Source organism: Cydia fagiglandana, chromosome 9 (genome assembly GCF_963556715.1).
Source record: "Cydia fagiglandana chromosome 9, ilCydFagi1.1, whole genome shotgun sequence".
NCBI lineage: Eukaryota > Metazoa > Arthropoda > Insecta > Lepidoptera > Tortricidae > Cydia > Cydia fagiglandana.
In genome coordinates, this window is record NC_085940.1 from 15,448,130 (window position 1) to 15,468,383 (window position 20,254).

At 37.9% G+C, this 20,254-nt stretch overlaps 1 protein-coding gene across 3 annotated transcripts in view; it reads left to right on the plus strand.

Moving 5' to 3' along the window:
* The window catches only part of LOC134667470 (voltage-dependent T-type calcium channel subunit alpha-1G-like), a 58,287-nt gene that overhangs the window by 30,191 nt on the left and 7,842 nt on the right, over window positions 1-20,254 (plus strand). For all 3 annotated transcript variants that reach the window (XM_063524890.1, XM_063524889.1, XM_063524888.1), the window contains exons 19-29: window positions 291-485; window positions 899-1,197; window positions 1,833-2,005; window positions 3,443-3,609; window positions 5,610-5,718; window positions 7,484-7,632; window positions 9,710-9,858; window positions 14,211-14,403; window positions 14,977-15,126; window positions 17,001-17,162; window positions 19,135-19,353. In XM_063524890.1, coding sequence (XP_063380960.1) covers window positions 291-485; window positions 899-1,197; window positions 1,833-2,005; window positions 3,443-3,609; window positions 5,610-5,718; window positions 7,484-7,632; window positions 9,710-9,858; window positions 14,211-14,403; window positions 14,977-15,126; window positions 17,001-17,162; window positions 19,135-19,353 — 1,965 coding nt within the window. The remainder of the gene's footprint in view (window positions 1-290; window positions 486-898; window positions 1,198-1,832; window positions 2,006-3,442; window positions 3,610-5,609; window positions 5,719-7,483; window positions 7,633-9,709; window positions 9,859-14,210; window positions 14,404-14,976; window positions 15,127-17,000; window positions 17,163-19,134; window positions 19,354-20,254) is intronic.

Sequence of the window (20,254 nt, forward strand, 5' to 3'; positions counted from 1 at the left end):
TGACAATGTCACCCCCGTAATGAGATCTAACAGTAATAATGGACGTGTAGTATTAACCTACACCACTACATCACTTTTAAGTATAGATTGCACATCATCTTGGCCTCGTCTGATAGTGGAACTGTACTTTAAATTGAGAATATTAATATGAAAGATGTATAAAAGCAAGATGAAAGTAATTAACTAACTAAAAAAATACGCGTAGAATCACATGAGCACATGACATTAGAATTTAATTATTTACACAAAATCATCTTCACACTTCCCTCACCACACAACTTTTGTTATAGGAATCCAAAATGCTTGCAAATAACACTGGCGTAGACGTACCGAACCTACCCATGATCACGCACACAGCCGCCACACCACAGGACTCGCCGTCCACGACCCTGGAACCCGGGGCGTCGTTCAGGGACTTCCCTGTGGCTCTCAACTTGGAGAAATCATCGATGCTGTCGAGCATGGAATCTATTGATAGGACTTCGGTATGTTTAAAAAAAACTATCGATTAGTATTTCAATTAGCAGGAATTAATCAGGAATAATTCCCGTTACTACCATCGCCCACACTGTTAACTGTACATCGGTAAACCTTATGCCTTTTGTAATAAGGTCCACCGATGGACAGTTAAGAGTGTTGCTGCTTGTACAAAGTTAGTTAGATTCATAACAAGTTAATGTTTATATTTTCGCTCTTTTAAATGCGGGATATTAATCACCAACCGAATTCATAGTTTGCTATAGAATGAGCTAACCTAACCTGACATAACTACGTGTCTTCAGGCGTATATTTTCGGAGGTTGACTATGCTAAAGTGGCCTTTATGCCCTAGGCTATATAATTATTACATTTGATAATCAATATGTTGAGCACCAATGACATCAGTATTTATTTTACAGTGCACCAGCATACCCGGATTACTAAAACCTCCGACGCTCTCAGGAATCAACAGCTATACTCTGACCCTGCATTCGGCCGCCTCTCAGTTGGGAGCAGAGAAAGCCAGACTACCCCCACTGACTTTATCCCCCCACCCGCGACCCCTTTCAGTATCATCCGGTTCTTCGACCCCCACCACCACGAGATCGATGCCATCCCCAATGATGCCGGAGAAGAATCTCCAGATTGTGATACCGATCACGAAAGACGATAATTGTATCAATACTAGTGATAAATCTAGTCTTCTAAGCTCCCAAAAGTAAGTAATTTACTTATTTTATTTTTAAATTGAAAACGAGGTATCTTCTATTAACTAATTTGAAACAATAACAATTTACTGGCAATTAATTCCTGTTGTTTTGCTAAAATTCTTCTTAAACAGATTGCGATCTAATGAGTATATAATAGAGAACCATATTGGTGTTGTTTGAGGTATTAAAATTTAATCTTAATAATAGGCTAGTAAAATGCTTTTGAAATCTACTCTATTATTTGTAAGATCGCAATTACTATACCTAACTACCCTTCAAAGACCTGAAGACTTCATTATAAAGACCTGTCTGGAATGTAAACCGAAAGCATTTCGGTTCAAATATGTAGACTTTATTAGAAATTCTTTCGAGTACACAACTAGAGACAAATATAATTAAGACCGAGTCTTGAGTACCTACAGTCAACGGTAAAAATATGAGTGTACAAATCATTTCAAAAATATGTCCCATAACTAGTTCTTAATTCACTGACATAAGAGTTATGGGACATATTTTTGAAATGATTTGTACACTCATATTTTTACCGTTGACTGTACAATCTCTCAGTTGTTGAAAAGATTCAGGTCAATCCAAAACTCATCGTTTTTGAAAGATACTTTTTAATATAAGCCTATACAAATAGATCGGTGACTCTTCAAAGTCCACCCTCAAATGGAGAGGATAAATGCCAAGTCCAGCGCGGCTACAGCTGGCGGCTGTCACGGCCGAGCCTTAGGAAAAAACCCAAGCACCGGACCGGATCCGACTCTGAAGCCATCATACTGAATAACGGACGTGACCATGTCGCTTGTAACGGTAAGTTTCTTCTTCTCTGTCGTATCGCTCTTGACAGAGCCGTAGTGGTCACGTTGTGGCGTCCGCATCGGTAGTACGAGTAGAGGCGGACACAACTCTTCGCTCGATCTCCCGCCGTCTCTCCATGTTGGCAGACTGTCAGGCACAGTCAGATACGCAGTTTCCTACTGTGGATTTTATTTAGTCAGTCAGTAACGGTAAGTTTAGAGGAGTAGAAATTCAAAACAGTGGAACAAACCTCAGTTGCTTATATGTATATTTATCTTATTATAAAAAATAAAAAATTTCAACTATTAACTCTTGGTCCAAATCTCCACGTCAAGCAATAAAGTACTAGATGAAATAAAGAGCAGTTAATATTTTAATGGCTGCAAACGTAAAATCAAAACTGAAGGCGGATATTTACGATCAGTTTCAGCTGAAAACTATTGTTTGAAACTTGTCGTAGATCCGGTTTTACGGGTCATTAATAACTGGTCTTGGAAAATTATACCATTTTGAGTGATCCGGAGATTTGTTATGGATTTTTATAATCTCTAGAGAATAATATAAGCTTTTATTTTATATCCCAGTTAGTAAAATTATAAATCGTTTGGACAACTTACTACGTATAATAATTCTGTTTTAAAATGACAGAATGGGTTGAATCAATAATTGAGACGGTCGAACTGTAATTTTAGTGTCAGGAAAAGAAAACGTTTAACAATAGACAGGTTTCGCAATTCATTATCACTACACCTGTCTGTCTGTTTGTGTGTATGTATGTTTACGATAAACCCAAACACTGCTGGACGGATTTTCATGCGGTTTTTACCTTTCAATAAAGAGATTATTGACGAAGGCTTACAAGGAAGGGTACCCAACTGTCCGATTCCGATTTGATTTATTTTGATATATGTTATAGAGTAGTCTAAAATAACGGACACGTATTTTTTTTTAGCTGCCCAAACTCAACCTGTTAGGAGAAAATGGCCTTCAAAGTACTGAAAATTGACCAAACCTTCTAATTTCTGAGAACTTTTTTCAAAAAAATTGATAAAAATATATTTATTATATATATATATTTTTTATATAAAAATGAGTTTGTGGTGAAATGACAAAACACGTCCCCATTCTTTATTCATGTTCTCCAACATATAACGAAACCAGTAATTAATAATCAATTTTATGAAAGAAGTTCTTCTCAGAAATTAGAAGGTTTGGTCAATTTTCAGTACTTTGAAGGCCATTTTCTCCTAACAGGTTGAGTTTGGGCAGCTAAAAAAAATACGTGTCCGTTATTTTAGACTACTCTATAACATATATCAAAATAAATCAAATCGGAGTCGGACAGTTGGGTAGGTACCCTTTCTTGTTAGATGTACCTATAATTTGTTAAGATTTTGTGTAACCCGTGCAAGATCCTTAACAAATTTAAATCCCTCACCATTAATGCAGGATCCGGCGTCCGCAAAAATGAGCTACTCCTCTCCTCCTCCATTATAAAGAATGACACGCAGTCGGAGTTGCCCAACAACAGAACCAAGTCCCAACTGCCGGCTCCCAGGGTGCTACCGCAGACCGCCAGGAAAGTGTCTGCTCACACTGCACCTCTGCTTCCCGATGTAAGTAAACTATACCGACCGGGGTGAATAGATGGCTGGGGAATAGGGATGAAACTTAAATTATTTACACGACAATTTCCTAATTGCTTCTCATAAATTGTATCACTCCATATTTAATAATATTTTCAATTGTTGTGGGTATTTTTAAAGATATTGTCAGGTAATACACATTTTAAGTTGTGTCCATGTTCACCACAGCCATTCCTATTCAATTCACCCCGGTTGACGGTATATAAGTAATTTCACTAGTTACTTATATTGTAAGGATGCACTTATAACAAGATCAAAGCGCAGCGAAAATTTTGAAGTATAACTAACGTAAGAACTTTGATAAGATTTGTTAATTTTGAATGCCAGATCATTAAACGTACTTCCTCGATTCGCATTTTCCTATTTCCACTTAGATTTAAAATATTTCCGTAAAACAATGTTAAAAACTTTATTTTCTTAATTGATCCAACTATGTAGAGTACCTATACGAGAGCTCATTGTATTTGCTGTGAGTATATATTTAACTAGGTCAAACATGACCTAGGCCTTTGTCTAGCTAGACCGCCGCGCTGTCGCTAAGCAAACTCAGTTCACATTACCATTAATGCTTGTATTACAAGAGTAACTTGTTAATGTAATGTTTTTACTCTCATTGCCTACAGTAGGTTCAATAACTTGACTAAATTTTGCCATTGATCCCCATAGCCTTCTAAGGGCCAATGTCCTGCCTATAGTACTTATTTCGTACATCACTGGCTCAGTGACCCAAAGAGGATCTTGGCCTCTGACACAAGAGAGCGCTATTCTGCCCTATTCTGCGCCACTTCACGCCAGTTGGGTATTCCGAGGGCGGACAGGTCTTTTTGGGTTTCGTCACTCCAGCGGTATCTGGGACGCCCAGACGGACGTTTTCCGCCCTGGTGCCCCACATACGCTCTTCTCACAGCACGATCCTCCCCCATCCTCTCCAGGTGACCAAGCCAGCGGAGTCGTGTGGCTTTGATCTCGCCAATTATATTAGGCATCGCAACCAGCTCCTCTAGCTCCCTATTTTTCCTTCGCCTCCAAGTGCCATCTTCCTCTCTGATAGGCCCCAGAATCTTCCGCTAGATTTTCCTCTCCGCCACTAAGAGCTTGCTCTCTTCTTTCTGAGTCAGCGTCCAAGCTTCACACCCATACATCAAAATTGGTCTAATTACAGTCTTGTAGACTCGAATCTTGGTCGGTCTACTGATCAGCTATAGACTAGGTTACTGGTAAACTTATAGTACTTATTTAGTTCGATGAAATTTAAATGATATTCAATTGGAACAGAGTCGCATTTGTTTTGTTCCGTTCAATTTTCAAACAAAACCAAAATCAACTCTATTCCCTGCACTAAAAGTTCAAATTTCAGTGGCAAATTCTATATTTTTCATTTCTATGGCTGGGCCTTAGGAGGATAGCTGATTAGAATAAAACCGCAAAGTCACATTTCCAGGCTAACACCCCGTAATCAATCAAATGTTGTATTCGTCAGTTATCAATTATTATTACCGTGCAACAACGTCACGTAGCTTTTAGTAATGTCGTTTGCAAAGAGATACTGAATGGTAATGGTTGTTTCAGAAAATTATTATGACAAAGTATATGTGTTGAATATAAATTCGTTATTTGTAATAACGTCAGGATTCTGTTGCTAAAGTTAGTCCGGTTTTTATGCGGTAATTTTATATAAAAACGTATTTTTCATTTATCATACTCTAAAATGGACTCATGGTTTACCTATGAAGAGGGTTAAAAGTAATACGTTTCGACCATAGGGAATTTTACTTTCCAAGTATTTTTTAAAATGTTTAGTGATATTTCTGCCTTTCATCACTTGATTAACAATCTAGGTACTATTTACAAGTAATAAGTTTATTTCATGTGGGAGGAAAGTAATCCTTTTATTTAGCCTTTTATTAAGAGTAGGTATCTTAGCTCTGTAAAAGTAATAATATATTAAACTAATAGACCTAAACTTCTAGGAATCTTGGAAAGCACCAGAAGCTGGATTTTCTTCGGACTCGACTGCGCGCCTCGACACCGTTAAATCACCTCCCCACCGGCTTTCCCTCACCAACGATTACTTAACAGGTAATTAAATTACATTCCAAATACTGAATATAATCAGACGTTACTTTGCGGAAATCCGAACCAGAACTCCACAGAAATAATTTCACCAATATTAACAGGTAACAAAAAAACGGTACGTGCTCCGCCTCTCGACAAGGCATCTCCACAATTTGATTGATAAATTGCCCTTTTTAACATAATGGCGAGTTACCGGCATTCTCACGGCGTTCACGTATTTCAGCAGATCGATATTAAAGACTGAAATTCTCTTTATTAAGCATGCCTCAGGCGTAGACTTCGAATTTATAATTTATACGTACGAGTTGGGTTAATTATAATGTACAAGTATCCTTGTTCCACGAGAGCGTCGTGAGCTGAATGACAACAATCTATTTATTCAAACGAACCAAAAGTAATGAGACTTAAAACTTTCACGTACTGTATACGCCCTTCGTGTTAAATAATATTCTTAATAGAAAGACATAAAAAGCTGTCCTCCTTCTTCAAGATCTTTTAATAGTCTTCTTCTTTTCAATTCAACCTAAATCATAATTTAATTGGAACAAATTTGTACTTAGGTTCGTACAGTGTCAGTAATAACAATAGTAGCTACAATACTAGCGCAATCGTCTTCACACAATCGGGTCTCGGTAGGTAAGTTAAGTATTAATCTTACAACTCACGAGAATGCACAAAGTACATTGAAATCAAGTATGAAAAAGCTTGCTAGTTGCTGTGGGAGAGCGGCAATTAAGTATCGAAGTAGCTGAAGTAGCTAAAATAAACCAATTAGAAATATTGTCACAGGACACGCAATAATATGACGACAATAATAACAGTGATAATAGTGTTTAAGGGTTAAATTTAAGTCTAGCTTATTTTGCTATACAATAGCATGCAAAGTAATCTTAAGCCCCCCCCCCCCCACATCTGGCGTCTTTCGAGCGTCGGCGTCTACAATTCTATGGCCGACGTCGACGCAACGTCGACGCAGCGTCGAAGCAACTGCACAACGACGTTTTTAATTAATGTGTTCGCCTTAGTATGGCGGGCTGTAAGTCACACCGGAGAAGTATGGCATTACGCTACCGCCTACTTCTTTTTTATGGACTATCGGAAAATACGAGGATTTTTGTGGAACAAATCGTTCGACACTCGTATTTTATCCGACACGTTCGACTAACGCCCACGCGATTGGGCCGCCGGTACCAGCGCTATGACCATCATTTTTATTTCGTTCATTAACTACGTACTTAGACCCCTGACGAACCGCCATACTGGTACAAATGACCCAGTAAAATGTGTCACTATCGCCCGGTCTATTAGGTCAGTAATTTAAAAATATTTTGGGATAACTATGTACAAGAAATGTAGTTATTTATTGAAATTGACTAGCACCCATACATGTTACAAACACGCCGGTAATTTGAACGTTCCCTTACAGCCTTACTTAATTGAACTGAGATTCGGTCAAGTTTGAGTCAAACTTCCGTGAAGGAATGAGATAATTCCATTCAGAGCGAGGTGAAGCATGGCCCTTCTGAAGGAAATCAAAACATGAAGGAAATGAAGGGATTCATGCTGTAGACACTGTTCAATTAGACTTAAAAAAAAACCCTAATCTTGGTCGCTCGGTAGGTCGCTGGCCGCATTGCCCCGCTGGACAGCAATGCTAATCCGCTGAACAAAATATTGACTAGCCACCTGGTCACTCGAAGCCTCTATAAGGCGATTTGCTAACTCCTTATAAAATATTTGACTCGTCAATGTTTGTTTTTTCCACAAGTGACGACAGTGTCGGAAGTGAAGTCAAGCAACCTACCACCGACGCCACCGCAGCTGCAACTAACACCGAAGTCTCCGCGCCACGAGGCGCCTGTGCCAGCGCGACCCAAGAACCAGTCGCTGCCGCTTGTCAAGCAAATCAATGAAGAGGTAAATATCATATTACGTTAATGATACTGAAAACTCGTTACTGTGAGCCACGTGTAGTTGGATTGAGATAAACTGCCGGATTCGAACTTTAAGATACATCAATTAATAGATCTAGAAACGATATGGATAGATGAGTCAGTATCAAAAGTGACGTATTTGTTTGAACAAACGTCACATTTGACACTGACATATCTAATCCATATCGTTTCTAGGTCTATTAATTGACGTATCTTAAAGTTAGAATCGGGCCGATACTATACGACTTTTGGTTAAGCAAAATAACTACCTATTTATTCTTAAATTTTTATTCGCAGCCCCGTCTACCCAACAGCTATTAATTGTTACACAGTTATAAAGAAATAAATAATTTATCGTCCTTAAAATACATATTTATGAATATGTATAATAAAACTAAAAAAATACTGTAGGTAAAACTATGTGTCTGAAAGAGTGTTACGCTTACTCGTTTTTCAAAATCTAACATTTGTCGTTTTACCTCCAAGCCGGTAATAGTTTTTGATATATTTGCATTAGAATAGGCTTAATTTGAACAACAAAGATCTCTTCCTTTGAGCAACTTGTAAGAGTTATAATAGGTTTTTCACACTAGGGTTTTCAAGGAACGTCGTATGACTCACATTTCTTGAAAGGCAACATTGTAATAATGCAAAAAATAAAATCTTTCAATAAATCTTATATCAATATTAACATTTTGAAGACAAAGCAATTGGTCCACTAAAGTTAGTTAAAGTAGCCTTTTACAGTTTGGCCTAAGCACACAAATTATTATGAAGTTACACAAACCCCTCAGATTTATTGGATGGGCGATCTTGCCACTTCAAGAAAGGTTGACTTAGTAAGGGCCACTAATTTTATATAAAAGGGGTCTAGAAAACCAAAAGGTAGGTCGGCCTAGTATTTGTTTTTTTTATATTTTAGTCACAGCAATCAGTAGTATTATTATTAAAAACTGAGACTACTATTATACTATTCGCCTCACGAATTAACTCTTATAAGTATTAACGACGTCCTGGCTTAGTCGGTAGTGACCCCGCCCACAAAGCAGGAGGTCCCGGGTTCAAATCCTGGCATTTAATTGTTCATCACAGATATTTGTTCCTGAGTTGGATGTTTTCTACGCATTTATGTATCTATATCTAAATATTATATATATCGTCGTCTAGTGCCCACAACACAAGCCTTGAGCTTACTATGGAGCTTGGTCGATTTGTGTAAGATTGTCTCATAATATTTATTATAATCTTAGCTCTCAGCCCACATTTTATCAATATTTAAGTACACCCCAATATTGTACAGTAAATTGCAATATACCTCAAAAGTTGCCACTAAATCCGTTGCCTGAAAATCGGAGGCTTAGTGAAAAGCTTTTCTTTTAAAACGAAGCTATGTAAAATCAGCACGTAATCTGCCGTTACGAGTGTTTTGGATTTAATTATTTAATTAAAGCACGATGGAGTTAAAATTGAGAGGCTCTCTTTTTCGACATTGTTATTCTGGTGACGCGTAAGAGCCGCCGTGCGGTTAGTGGTTTTAGTAAGTTGCCTATACGGTAATTCATCTAGCATAAAGTAGTGAATATTTAGGTACGTCTAAACTTATTCACCCCACTTATTTTTGTCAAATTTAAAAATATTAACTGTGAAAGTTATTATTTTTACCTACCCACCCATCCTTGCCGGCTCTTTGAAGTCAATACCAAAAAAACAGTCATTACAATTTCGTTCTTTTTACCTAGCTAGTAAAAACGATATTTGTATGGATTAAATCGTTGCAAAACTTTGAAAGTCCGTTAAACATTTACAGGTAGGTACCCATTTGTTAACTATGTATTTCCTGTATGTATAATTATGTATATGATAGAAACATTTTCATATTAGCAACTGAAATTTGTGTATCTCACAAAAATACGTCGATAATTCATTCGAAATAAAACACAATAATTTTATCATAGGATGTTCTCTGTATATTGTGCTATATTTTATAGGACTACTACAAATTTATATTATCCACTGAGAAGATTTCATTCACAACATTATTAATAAGCTTTTATTGTCAGGTAACGATCAGCAACAACGTCAGCATAATAACGTCGAGGTTCGACCGGCGACGATACCGATTCAAAGACCTTTTCCGATTCATGGAGCCCACGGGGTGCCTCAAGGAAAAAGAAGACTGGTCTCTGTACATATTCCCTCCAGGAAACAAGTAAGTCGATATCGCATTCATGTGTCGCTTTGTATGTGATGTGGAGCAGTCAGGGGAAAAGTAAACATCTAATGATAAAATAATATGTCTGCCTCTGACGTTAATAAACATTTCTTGTAACATTATATACAGCGAATTATATACACAAATCTGTTTAGTTTCAAACCCAGTAAATATTGTGCTAAACCCAGTAAACATAATTTTTTAGTACAGAGATAAGTTTTTTGACATTCATTTCAGGTGAAGGTTGAACAAAAATTAAAATTAATTTAATGAATTGAAGAAAGACCTAGTTACAAACTAAATAAGGGTTTCACGCGAAAGGGCTCCAGATTTATTATGAAAGACCAGTTTGTCCATATCTCTCCTAACCTTAAAATTATAGGCAGGTCCCTATGCAAATTTTAGAATAGGGACCATCACTGAACTGTGCCAAACTCAAGTATAATTTACTTCGATCAGTCGAGCAAGACACTCTCTCTAAAACTTTTTAATTACGTTTTAGTCAAAGTACCTCTTGGGCCCATTCTAGCTTGAAAAATTGGACGAATGCTACGAAACACTTCATTAAAAAAAGTTATCGACTTCAACTCCAGTTTTCTTTTATTTGAACCAAACGAATGAAAATAGAAAATCAGTTGGAATCCCAATTGTAAAATCATTCTATTAATTGAGTCATTCTATGTAATCAATGTATGGGAAAATGAAACAAATTAATATAGTTTTCAAACCTGTGTGACGTGATACATCTAGGTGTACTGTTTAAAATTCACCACTCTCCCCCCCCCTCCACCTGACGCTCGACCCCCCCTCACCTTGAAATGTGTCCCCGTTGGTAGTTTTTTGGCATTCTCACGAAAACTATAATAGATATCAAAAAAGTGTCAAGGACAGAATTAATCCTCATTAAATTTAGAACAAAAATGGTCTTATGTGTTTTATTATAAGTTGGACGGTATTCAAGCTATAAGTACTTGTATAACCTTAAAATAACAAAATAACCATACTAGTATGACGAAATGCAGAATATCTTCAAAACGGCTGGACCGATTTTAATAAAATATACCTAAAAAATCACCGCAGTGAAGCCAGCTATCAAACAAAAGAAACTACATCAAAATCGGTTCATCCGTTTCGGCGTTACGAAGTCACAGGTAAACACAGAAATACAAATTTTTTTCAACTGCACCCAATAATTTTGTAAACCGATTAATTTTGATCAATTATTGTAATTAGATCATGTCCCTTGAAGTTTTAGCTTTACGAAAAGTTAAAAAACATGGAAAACGGCCCAGTATTTTTCAAATTATCGGCATTTTCCCGATTTGTGAGTGGTTTCGTGTTATCACGCGCACGAGTTGCCCTTGACCCCTATAAAACGGGGGGTAGGGGAGGGGTTGTTATCAGTCACTTATCAGAAGTTGACCGGTACACATATCCGCATATTTTCCCGTAAAGAAGACCAGTGAAAAATGGAAATTACTGAAGCTGAAGTCCGCCAAGTCGTCCAGCTCAGCTCCTGCAAGAGGGGCGTAGCCAACGTTCAGTAGCTGCCACGCTGAATTTAAGTCAATCTACAGTTTGCAGAGTTTACCAGAGGTTCCAACGGACTGGATCCTTTACTTCAAGACCAAGAAGCGGCCGCAAAAAGTGTACATCAGAGAGGGACGACCGCTTCATTGTCACAACATCTCTCCGAGATCGACACCTGACAAGCGTTGCCATCCAGCAGCGTCTGCGTGAGATACGAGGAGTGGCTGCCAGTGAGTGGACAATAAGAAGAAGACTTAAGAAAGCGAACTTGACATCCAGGAGGCCTGCAACGGGGCCCAGATTGCTGGCGCGACACCGTACAGCCCGAAGAGAGTTTGCAGAAAATCATATGGACTGGACCATTGAGCAATGGACCGCAGTTCTCTTCTCGGACGTGTGCAGAATATGCTTGAATGGATGTGACCGAAGAGGAAGAGTCTACAGAAGGCCAGAAGACCGGTTCGCCCAATGTTGCTACTCCGAAAGGGTCGCCTATGGCGGTGGATCCGTGATGTTCTGGGACGACGTTTCCTACGACGCGCGAACAGAGCTAGTTTTCGTGCCTGGCGGGGGAGAACATCACGGATCCACCGCCATAGGCGACCCTTTCGGAGAAGCAATATTGGGCGAACCGTTCTTCTGGCCTTCTGTAGACTCTTCCTCTTCGGTCACATCCATTCAAGCATATTCTGCACACGTCCGAGAAGAGAACTGCGGTCCATTGCTCAATGGTCCAGTCCATATGATTTTCTGCAAACTCTCTTCGGGCTGTACGGTGTCGCGCCAGCAATCTGGGCCCCGTTGCAGGCCTCCTGGGTGTCAAGTTCGCTTTCTTAAGTCTTCTTCTTATTGTCCACTCACTGGCAGCCACTCCTCGTATCTCACGCAGACGCTGCTGGATGGCAACGCTTGTCAGGTGTCGATCTCGGAGAGATGTTGTGACAATGAAGCGGTCGTCCCTCTCTGATGTACACTTTTTGCGGCCGCTTCTTGGTCTTGAAGTAAAGGATCCAGTCCGTTGGAACCTCTGGTAAACTCTGCAAACTGTAGATTGACTTAAATTCAGCGTGGCGGCTACTGAACGTTGGCTACGCCCCTCTTGCAGGAGCTGAGCTGGACGACTTGGCGGACTTCAGCTTCAGTGGTTTCCATTTTTCACAGGTCTTCTTTACGGGAAAATATGCGGATATGTGTACCGGTCAACTTCTGATAAGTGACTGATAACAACCCCTCCCTTACCCCCCGTTTTATAGGGGTCAAGGGCAACTCGTGCGCGTGATAACACGAAACCACTCACAAATCGGGAAAATGCCGATAATTTGAAAAATACTGGGCCGTTTTCCATGTTTTTTAACTTTTCGTAAAGCTAAAACTTCAAGGGACATGATCTCATTAAAATAATTGATCAAAATTAATCGGTTTACAAAATTATTGGGTGCAGTTAAAAAAAAATTGTATTTCTGTGTTTACCTGTGACTTCGTAACGCCGAAACGGATGAACCGATTTTGATGTAGTTTCTTTTGTTTGATAGCTGGCTTCACTGCGGTGACTTTTTTGGTATATTTTATTAAAATCGGTCTAGCCGTTTTGAAGATATTCTGCATTTCGTCATACTAGTATGGTTATTTTGTTATTTTAAGGTTATACAAGTACTTATAGCTTGAATACCGTCCAACTTATAATAAAACACATAAGACCATTTTTGTTCTAAATTTAATGAGGATTAATTCTGTCCTTGACACTTTTTTGATATCTATTATAGTTTTCGTGAGAATGCCAAAAAACTACCAACGGGGACACATTTCAAGGTGGGGGGGGGTCGAGCGTCAGGTGGAGGGGGGGGGAGAGTGGTGAATTTTAAACAGTACACCTAGATGTATCACGTCACACAGGTTTGAAAACTATATTAATTTGTTTGTCTCAAAACATATAATGACTGTATTATATTGGAAAATTAAAGCAAAGATCCACATTGGAATACAGCCAAGATTCACTTAAGTTTAATACAAGTTGCAGAAGCGAGTTCTCATTGTGTTCGGCCTTGTAGGCGGGTTGTTCCTTTGTTTCTGTAATAATAGCGCCGTAAGAGAGACCAATTCTGCAGTTTGCCTACGCCTTGCTAATTAGTTCAGGTACGGTTTCTTAATAATAAATGGGAGAAAACAGAAAAGTTGCATTAAAGTACGAGTATACTTACAGCACTTTAGTTGTACAGACTGATACTCTGTGTCTAGCTTCTGAGTAATGCCGGATTACAATTAGGGCAGAAATAAGTACCGTTTGTGGCCACTACATCCACAAACATCATCATCATCATGTTTTAGTATGCGACAAAATAAATCGATTTATTATATTTATACTATTCAAAACTCGATTCGTTACCTTATAGAGCTTTAAAAACTCAAAAAGTCAAATTTCACTTGGATAAAAACAAAAATATATCCGCCTAAAATTTTAAATCAAATTTAAAATTCAAAAAAATTTTTGTCCAACTAACTCCGAAGATTAATTCATTCAAATTGCAAGCTTTACTCGGTAAATTTATGTCTTTATTGTAATGTAATGGGCTATTAGAAAATAAGGACGCTTGAAAATTCTTGATATTGCGTTTTAACTCTAGATGTTATTATAAAATTTGTTGTATTTATACTATATCTTATAAGTAATTTATCTACAAAAAATTGCATATAAAAAATATCTACGCAAGTAAGAATAACGGGCTAGCACTGATTGACTAGCACGTTATATTTTCGCGGATTGGCAAAGTAATATTTTGGTTTTAATTAAGGTGTAGTGATTTATAAATTTTTGTTCGTAGAATACGGCAGCTGTGCACGTGGATGGTGACCCGCGGGTGGTTCGACAACATCGTGCTGCTCTTCATAGCCCTCAACTGCATCACTCTGGCCATGGAGCGGCCGAACATCCCTCCCGACTCCAAGGAACGGGCGTTCCTGGCTAGTGCTAACTATGTGTTCACTGTGGTGTTCGCCGTGGAAATGTTCATCAAGGTGAGAAATGTTGCATCTCTATATGCCTTGTCTTTTTCAACTATAAGCTCATTGAGTCATTGCACTCTTTTCAACGCTACAGGTTTTATTGTTAAATCCTCCCATTTATGATTATTTGCCATAATCTGTTTTGAATTTACGATTTCTTTCATGTAAAAGTGAATGTTGTTCACTCGTGCGCAATTATAACTGGTTTGATTGACATTAAAACAAGAAGAGAGAAAATGAGCATACTTCTTACATTCTTCCTAAACCACAGTCAAATTTGTCACATCTTCAGACTCCATATCATTCATTCCAATCTAATTACACTAATCTAGTGTCACAATTCATAATTAAGATCTACGCGATTTACAACGTATAAGTTATTTGGAATTCCACATGCATTGTCATGTACAGTCACCACACGAGACTGTTATGCCATTTAGGGTTTTCGCTATTGGAAATTCTATAGCGTAAGTATTGAGCAACCAATTCAGCAAGGACCCTAAATGACGCAACAATCCCGGAGCGTCATGATACTATAAATATGTATATTTTAAGTGCTAGAAGTTATACATAAGTATTTGACAGGTGGTGGCGTCAGGCATGTTCTACGGGCCGGACGCGTACTTCACGTCCGGCTGGAACATCATGGACGGCTCGCTGGTCATCATCTCCATCATCGACCTGCTCATGTCACTCGTTTCAGAGTCCAGCCCGAGGATCTTCGGTATATTGAGGGTAATTATGGTATAATTATATCAATTATTTATGATTTATTCAATAACAAAACTTATAAACGCTTATTAAAATTAGTACAAACGAAAAGTATAAACGAAATAAATTAAACTACTAAAATAAATAAATAAAACTTATCCACACCTATCTTCGTTCCCCCAGATCTGTACCCTGCGGAAAGCCCATAAGACTGGCTACTGGTTGCTATATCAATTAATTAGCAGACACTTTCTTACTTAGCTACAACTAATGCATAATTATGTATTTTTCTTCTTCCTCGCGTTATCCCAAATCCCAAGAATTGATATGTATAAGTTATAAAAAAGCAGGCATATTAAACTCAGACCGGCTACCATGACTTGCTTTAGAAGCATGGAGTCGCTCGCGAAAACCCAAAGTAGTTTAGTTAAATATTATTCAAATGAAAATACATTTTAAAAGTAAGAACCTGCTATCGGTAAAAAATAATTATACAAAAACCATCCCGGAATCTCGCCGAAAGCTCTGCTTTTTAAGCGTATTGAACATCAAACTGTGATTAAAAGTAGTCCTTCCAAAGCTGAGAGATGAGAGCTTAGACAGCTATCGAAGAGATTGATCATCAAAATATCGTTAATTAACATATAAATATCCTTTAATAAGTCTAATCTAGAGTACTTAAATAAATTCTTGATATCCTTTATACGCTGAACCTGCAAACGTTGAATCTAAATGCGCTTAATAAAGTGTTCTCCATAACGTATATTTAGGTATTTAAAAAAATAAAACCTATTTTCCAGTAATTTCCAAGAAACCACCACAGCATGTTAAAAACCTTTTCAGCTCGTAATTTCTTTAAGCGTTGAATTCGAACCCGTTAGCAATCATTTTCACAAATAAATCTCTTCGCGGTTTCTAGAGTTGCGACTTGCGAGTGATTGCGAGCTAGATTAATCGAGTTTTTCACTCGACTTGCACCCTGCTAGCTTCGAAGTTTTAATGTGGTAGATTTAGGGCTTATTTAGACGATGCGAGAACTCGCATACGAGTTTCATTACATTGTGGTTTTTGATCGGTCGGTTGAATTGGACGTAACCAACAGTTCGCAATGTAACTAAAATCGCACGCGAGTTCGCGCGCCGTCTAAATCAGCCCTTAGGGTGGCCTAATTTTTTAATTTTCTTCACTCAAACGTGAATTATTAATTTTCGCTGAACTTACATAGGGTTAAAATCGAGAGATAGTTCTAACGATCCTTAAAGATTAACCTTTTTTTGGCTCTTACTAATGTAACAAATAAGCACCCAAAAAGTGGTGAAACAATAGTTTTTTAGTCAGATATTATTCTCGTTTCAAACGTAAGAAGTCAAAACACAAAATATCTATCTCATAATATGCAAATATAATTCCTTTGCAGTAATTAACCGAGCTCTAGCTTTATGCAAACATTCTTAGCATTCGTTAAAGTTTAAGTGCAATCCCCAGAAGTTAGTTCTACAGCATTCATAGCAGCTAATCCTTTTTGCTTTGCAAATTTCTTACGAGTGGAATGTGCAGCTTTCTTAGAGATAGCAATTTATTATGGTACAAATAAATTTCCATTTAGTCTGAAAGTGGGTCATTGTTTACATCTAAGAAGTGACTTGAATGTGACCATTATGGCGAGCTATTTGAATTTTTACACAATGTTCGCACAAAAAATAAAACAATTTGTTATGCAGGTTAATTCAGGCTGATTTCTGATTGGTGCATGTGAGATGAAATGAAAGTAATGCGTGAGATGCGCGCCAATCTCTAAGATGATTGTCGAGTGTCAAGGTCTTATCAAACGAGTTCAAACCCGTAACAAATTCTAAATCAAAATCGGGTTCCTTGTCACATTGGTGTCCAATTTCCAGGTATTCAGACTACTAAGGTCCCTGCGGCCGCTGCGAGTGATCAACCGAGCGCCCGGCCTCAAGCTCGTGGTGCAAACCCTGCTGTCCTCGCTCAGGCCCATCGGAAACATTGTGCTCATCTGCTGCACGTTTTTTATTATTTTTGGCATATTGGGAGTACAGGTAAATATAAAAAAGTATTATAGTAACAGCACCAGTCATGGGACATTTAAGAGGGAATTTGGAGTATTTGTGATATTTCCCTAATACATGTGAATGGTCTACCGCTTAGCGTATTGAAAGATGAAAGTCCTACCCGTCTTTCATGTTTCAGGCGTGTTGTATCAAAGATACTGCAATGAGTTTCCACATACTTAACAAATTAAAACTATGCTATTTTTCTCCAGTCATGGACACCAAAGCTCCAGTAATGGGCCCCCCAGTAATGGACACTGCTCTATCAGTATAAAATATTGAAATAGGTCATCAGATCTGGTCCATGTTATCATAATATTGCATTATCATCCGATTTGCATATTTAATTACGAATACAAAATTTCAACTCAATCGGAAAACGGGAAAGTGGCTCAAACTCGGCTACCAAGATTTGACCCACCCTAAAAAACGATATTAATTTATCCGAAGTCCGAGCATACCTCCTGGTTGACATATTTCGTAACTACATTTTACTTCTGTATTGTTTAAACATGAAATGATGGCATGGCAAGCATCATTATGTAAATTGCCCATTATAGGAGGTATGCAGTTTTACAGCTCCTATAATGGGATTGGGCCAAATACCACTATTTTTTTACATCTGTGGAGTCACAACATAGTATGTTGTATACCTTATCTCATGGTAAATGCAATTAACAAAACACATTCTAGTTTTCATCAAGTATTAATTAATTAAAATTTAATAAATTAACTCATCTCTCTTAGCGAAGTTGTTAAGAATTCGTAGTGGTATTTTTTTTCAGTGACACGACAACCTTTGGGTTGACGCCAATTTCTTAAAAAACAACCAAATTTAATAAAAATTCAAACTGAAACAGCTCTAGGACTCTTATTTATGATAATATACAGGCAGTGTTTATAAACTACTTTTAGACACTTATTTTACAGGATTTGTGGTTTTTTGTCCCATTACTGGTTCCACGCCCATCATAGGGTACACTACTATAAGTCTTGTTATGGTAACATTACTGCTAATTTTTATCAATGTGTCACGTTTTTGTACGTTACCTATTTTATTTCATTAATCTACAATAGCCTCCTAAGGTCAAGAAGGAATTCTTATGTTCTGGACTTGAAACCTTCAATGAAGGTTCAAAAACAAATTCAAAATAAATATCTGGTATTCGTAAGTGTTATTATTGTACAGTGGACGTCAAAGATATGTTTACACTTTTGCACCTTACTCCTTTGCAATAAGGCGAAAAATGTAAAGATATCGACTGTACACAAAGCGTTACTAGCTTAATATGGATGAAATTCAAGTTATATTAATCCAAACGAACAAATTCCAAGAAGAGTACCCGGTACTCGTATGCACTCTGAATATTTACAACATTCACGAAAGAACCTAGGTATGCAAACGCTCTATTTGGGACTGGGGCGGACGTGCGCTGCATTTCCCGAATTTATCCGTAGCAAAACCGGATCCTACCGCAGAATATCACCTGTATTACCTGTATAAGGAGCCTTGAGACTGCTATAAGTTATTGGCAAGCAGGACGGTTATCGTGTGGGTTTGACAACAAAATTGCTTAAATTTTAATAAAATTGTAACAGAATTTCGGTTATTTTAGAATCGATAAGTTCCAAGACCAAGCTTGTGGCCCTTATGGGTTTATTTGTGTCACCTTTTATTCCCTCTACTCGAGTCGACATTAGAAAAAAATAACCTTGGTAAATTAAGGTTTTCAAGACATGTTATTAAATAAAATAAAAAAATAATAATCTTTATTGCAACTTTGAGCTGTTACATAACATTGTTTCCTGGCTCTCAAAGTAGGTTTCCCTGTATTTCAAGAGCCAGTTCCTTCCCAATTACAAGCGTAGGTAATGTTACAATGTTAGATATTTTGAGAAATAATTACCCACATAGCCAACGGAATAACCTTAACCTATTTATTTCCGTTATTTGTTACAGCTGTTCAAAGGCGCATTTTTTTACTGCGAAGGGGCGAACATAAAGAACGTAAAGAACAAATCCGACTGTTTAGCCATTGAAGGTAACGTGTGGGTGAATAGGAAGTACAATTTCGACGACCTCGGCAAGGCTTTGATGTCCCTTTTCGTTCTGAGCTCCCGGGACGGATGGGTCAACATTATGTATACGGGGCTCGATGCCGTTGGCGTGGATCAACAGGTACTTACCTTATTCCGTCAGGTGACAAGTAAAACTCACTAATTACTTTAAAATAATTAAATAAAAATCAATCAACGGTTGATTGATTTTGAACCATAGTGAACAATGGTAACCATGGTTCACTATGGCTATGAACTTGTGGAGGTAATTATTGAGTTTTGCTTGTTACCTGACGATTTAGTTTAGTTTAACTATTTAGAAGTTGATTTTTACTATTCTAATGGGGACTGTTTCCTAATTTTTGTGCATAGACGATTTCTAATGGTTTTCAGATTTTGTTGTTTGAAATTCATGATATTTATTCTAGCTCAAAGTATTCATAAAACGTAATGTAACTTTGAATAATTTTACGGTAGACTCGCTTGTTTTAGTCACTCGCGCGACATGTTTCGAAGAGGTCTCCTTTCTCAATGTAATGTAGGGTAATGTATAGATACTAATGATCGCTTTATATATAACACAGGTATCTAATTATGTGTTACTTAAAAGTTAGACCATTATACTAAATTTAGGCTTTAATATAACATAATTCACTTATTCATAGAAATGCCTCGTAACATTAGTCTAAAGCTCATATCAAGTTTCATCATCATCATCATCTCAGCCATAAGACGTCCACTGCTGAACATAGGCCTCCCCCTTGGACCTCCATTCGTACCGGTTGGAAGCCACCCGCATCCAGCGTCTTCCGGCGGCTTTAACAAGGTCGTCCGTCCATCTTGTGGGTGGACGTCCTACGCTGCGTTTGCTAGTCCGTGGTCTCCACTCGAGCACTTTTCGACCCCATCGGCCATCTTCTCTGCGCGCAATGTGGCCTGCCCATTGCCACTTCAGCTTGCTAATCCGGTGAGCTATGTCGGTGACTTTAGTTCGTCTACGGATCTCCTCATTTCTGATTCGA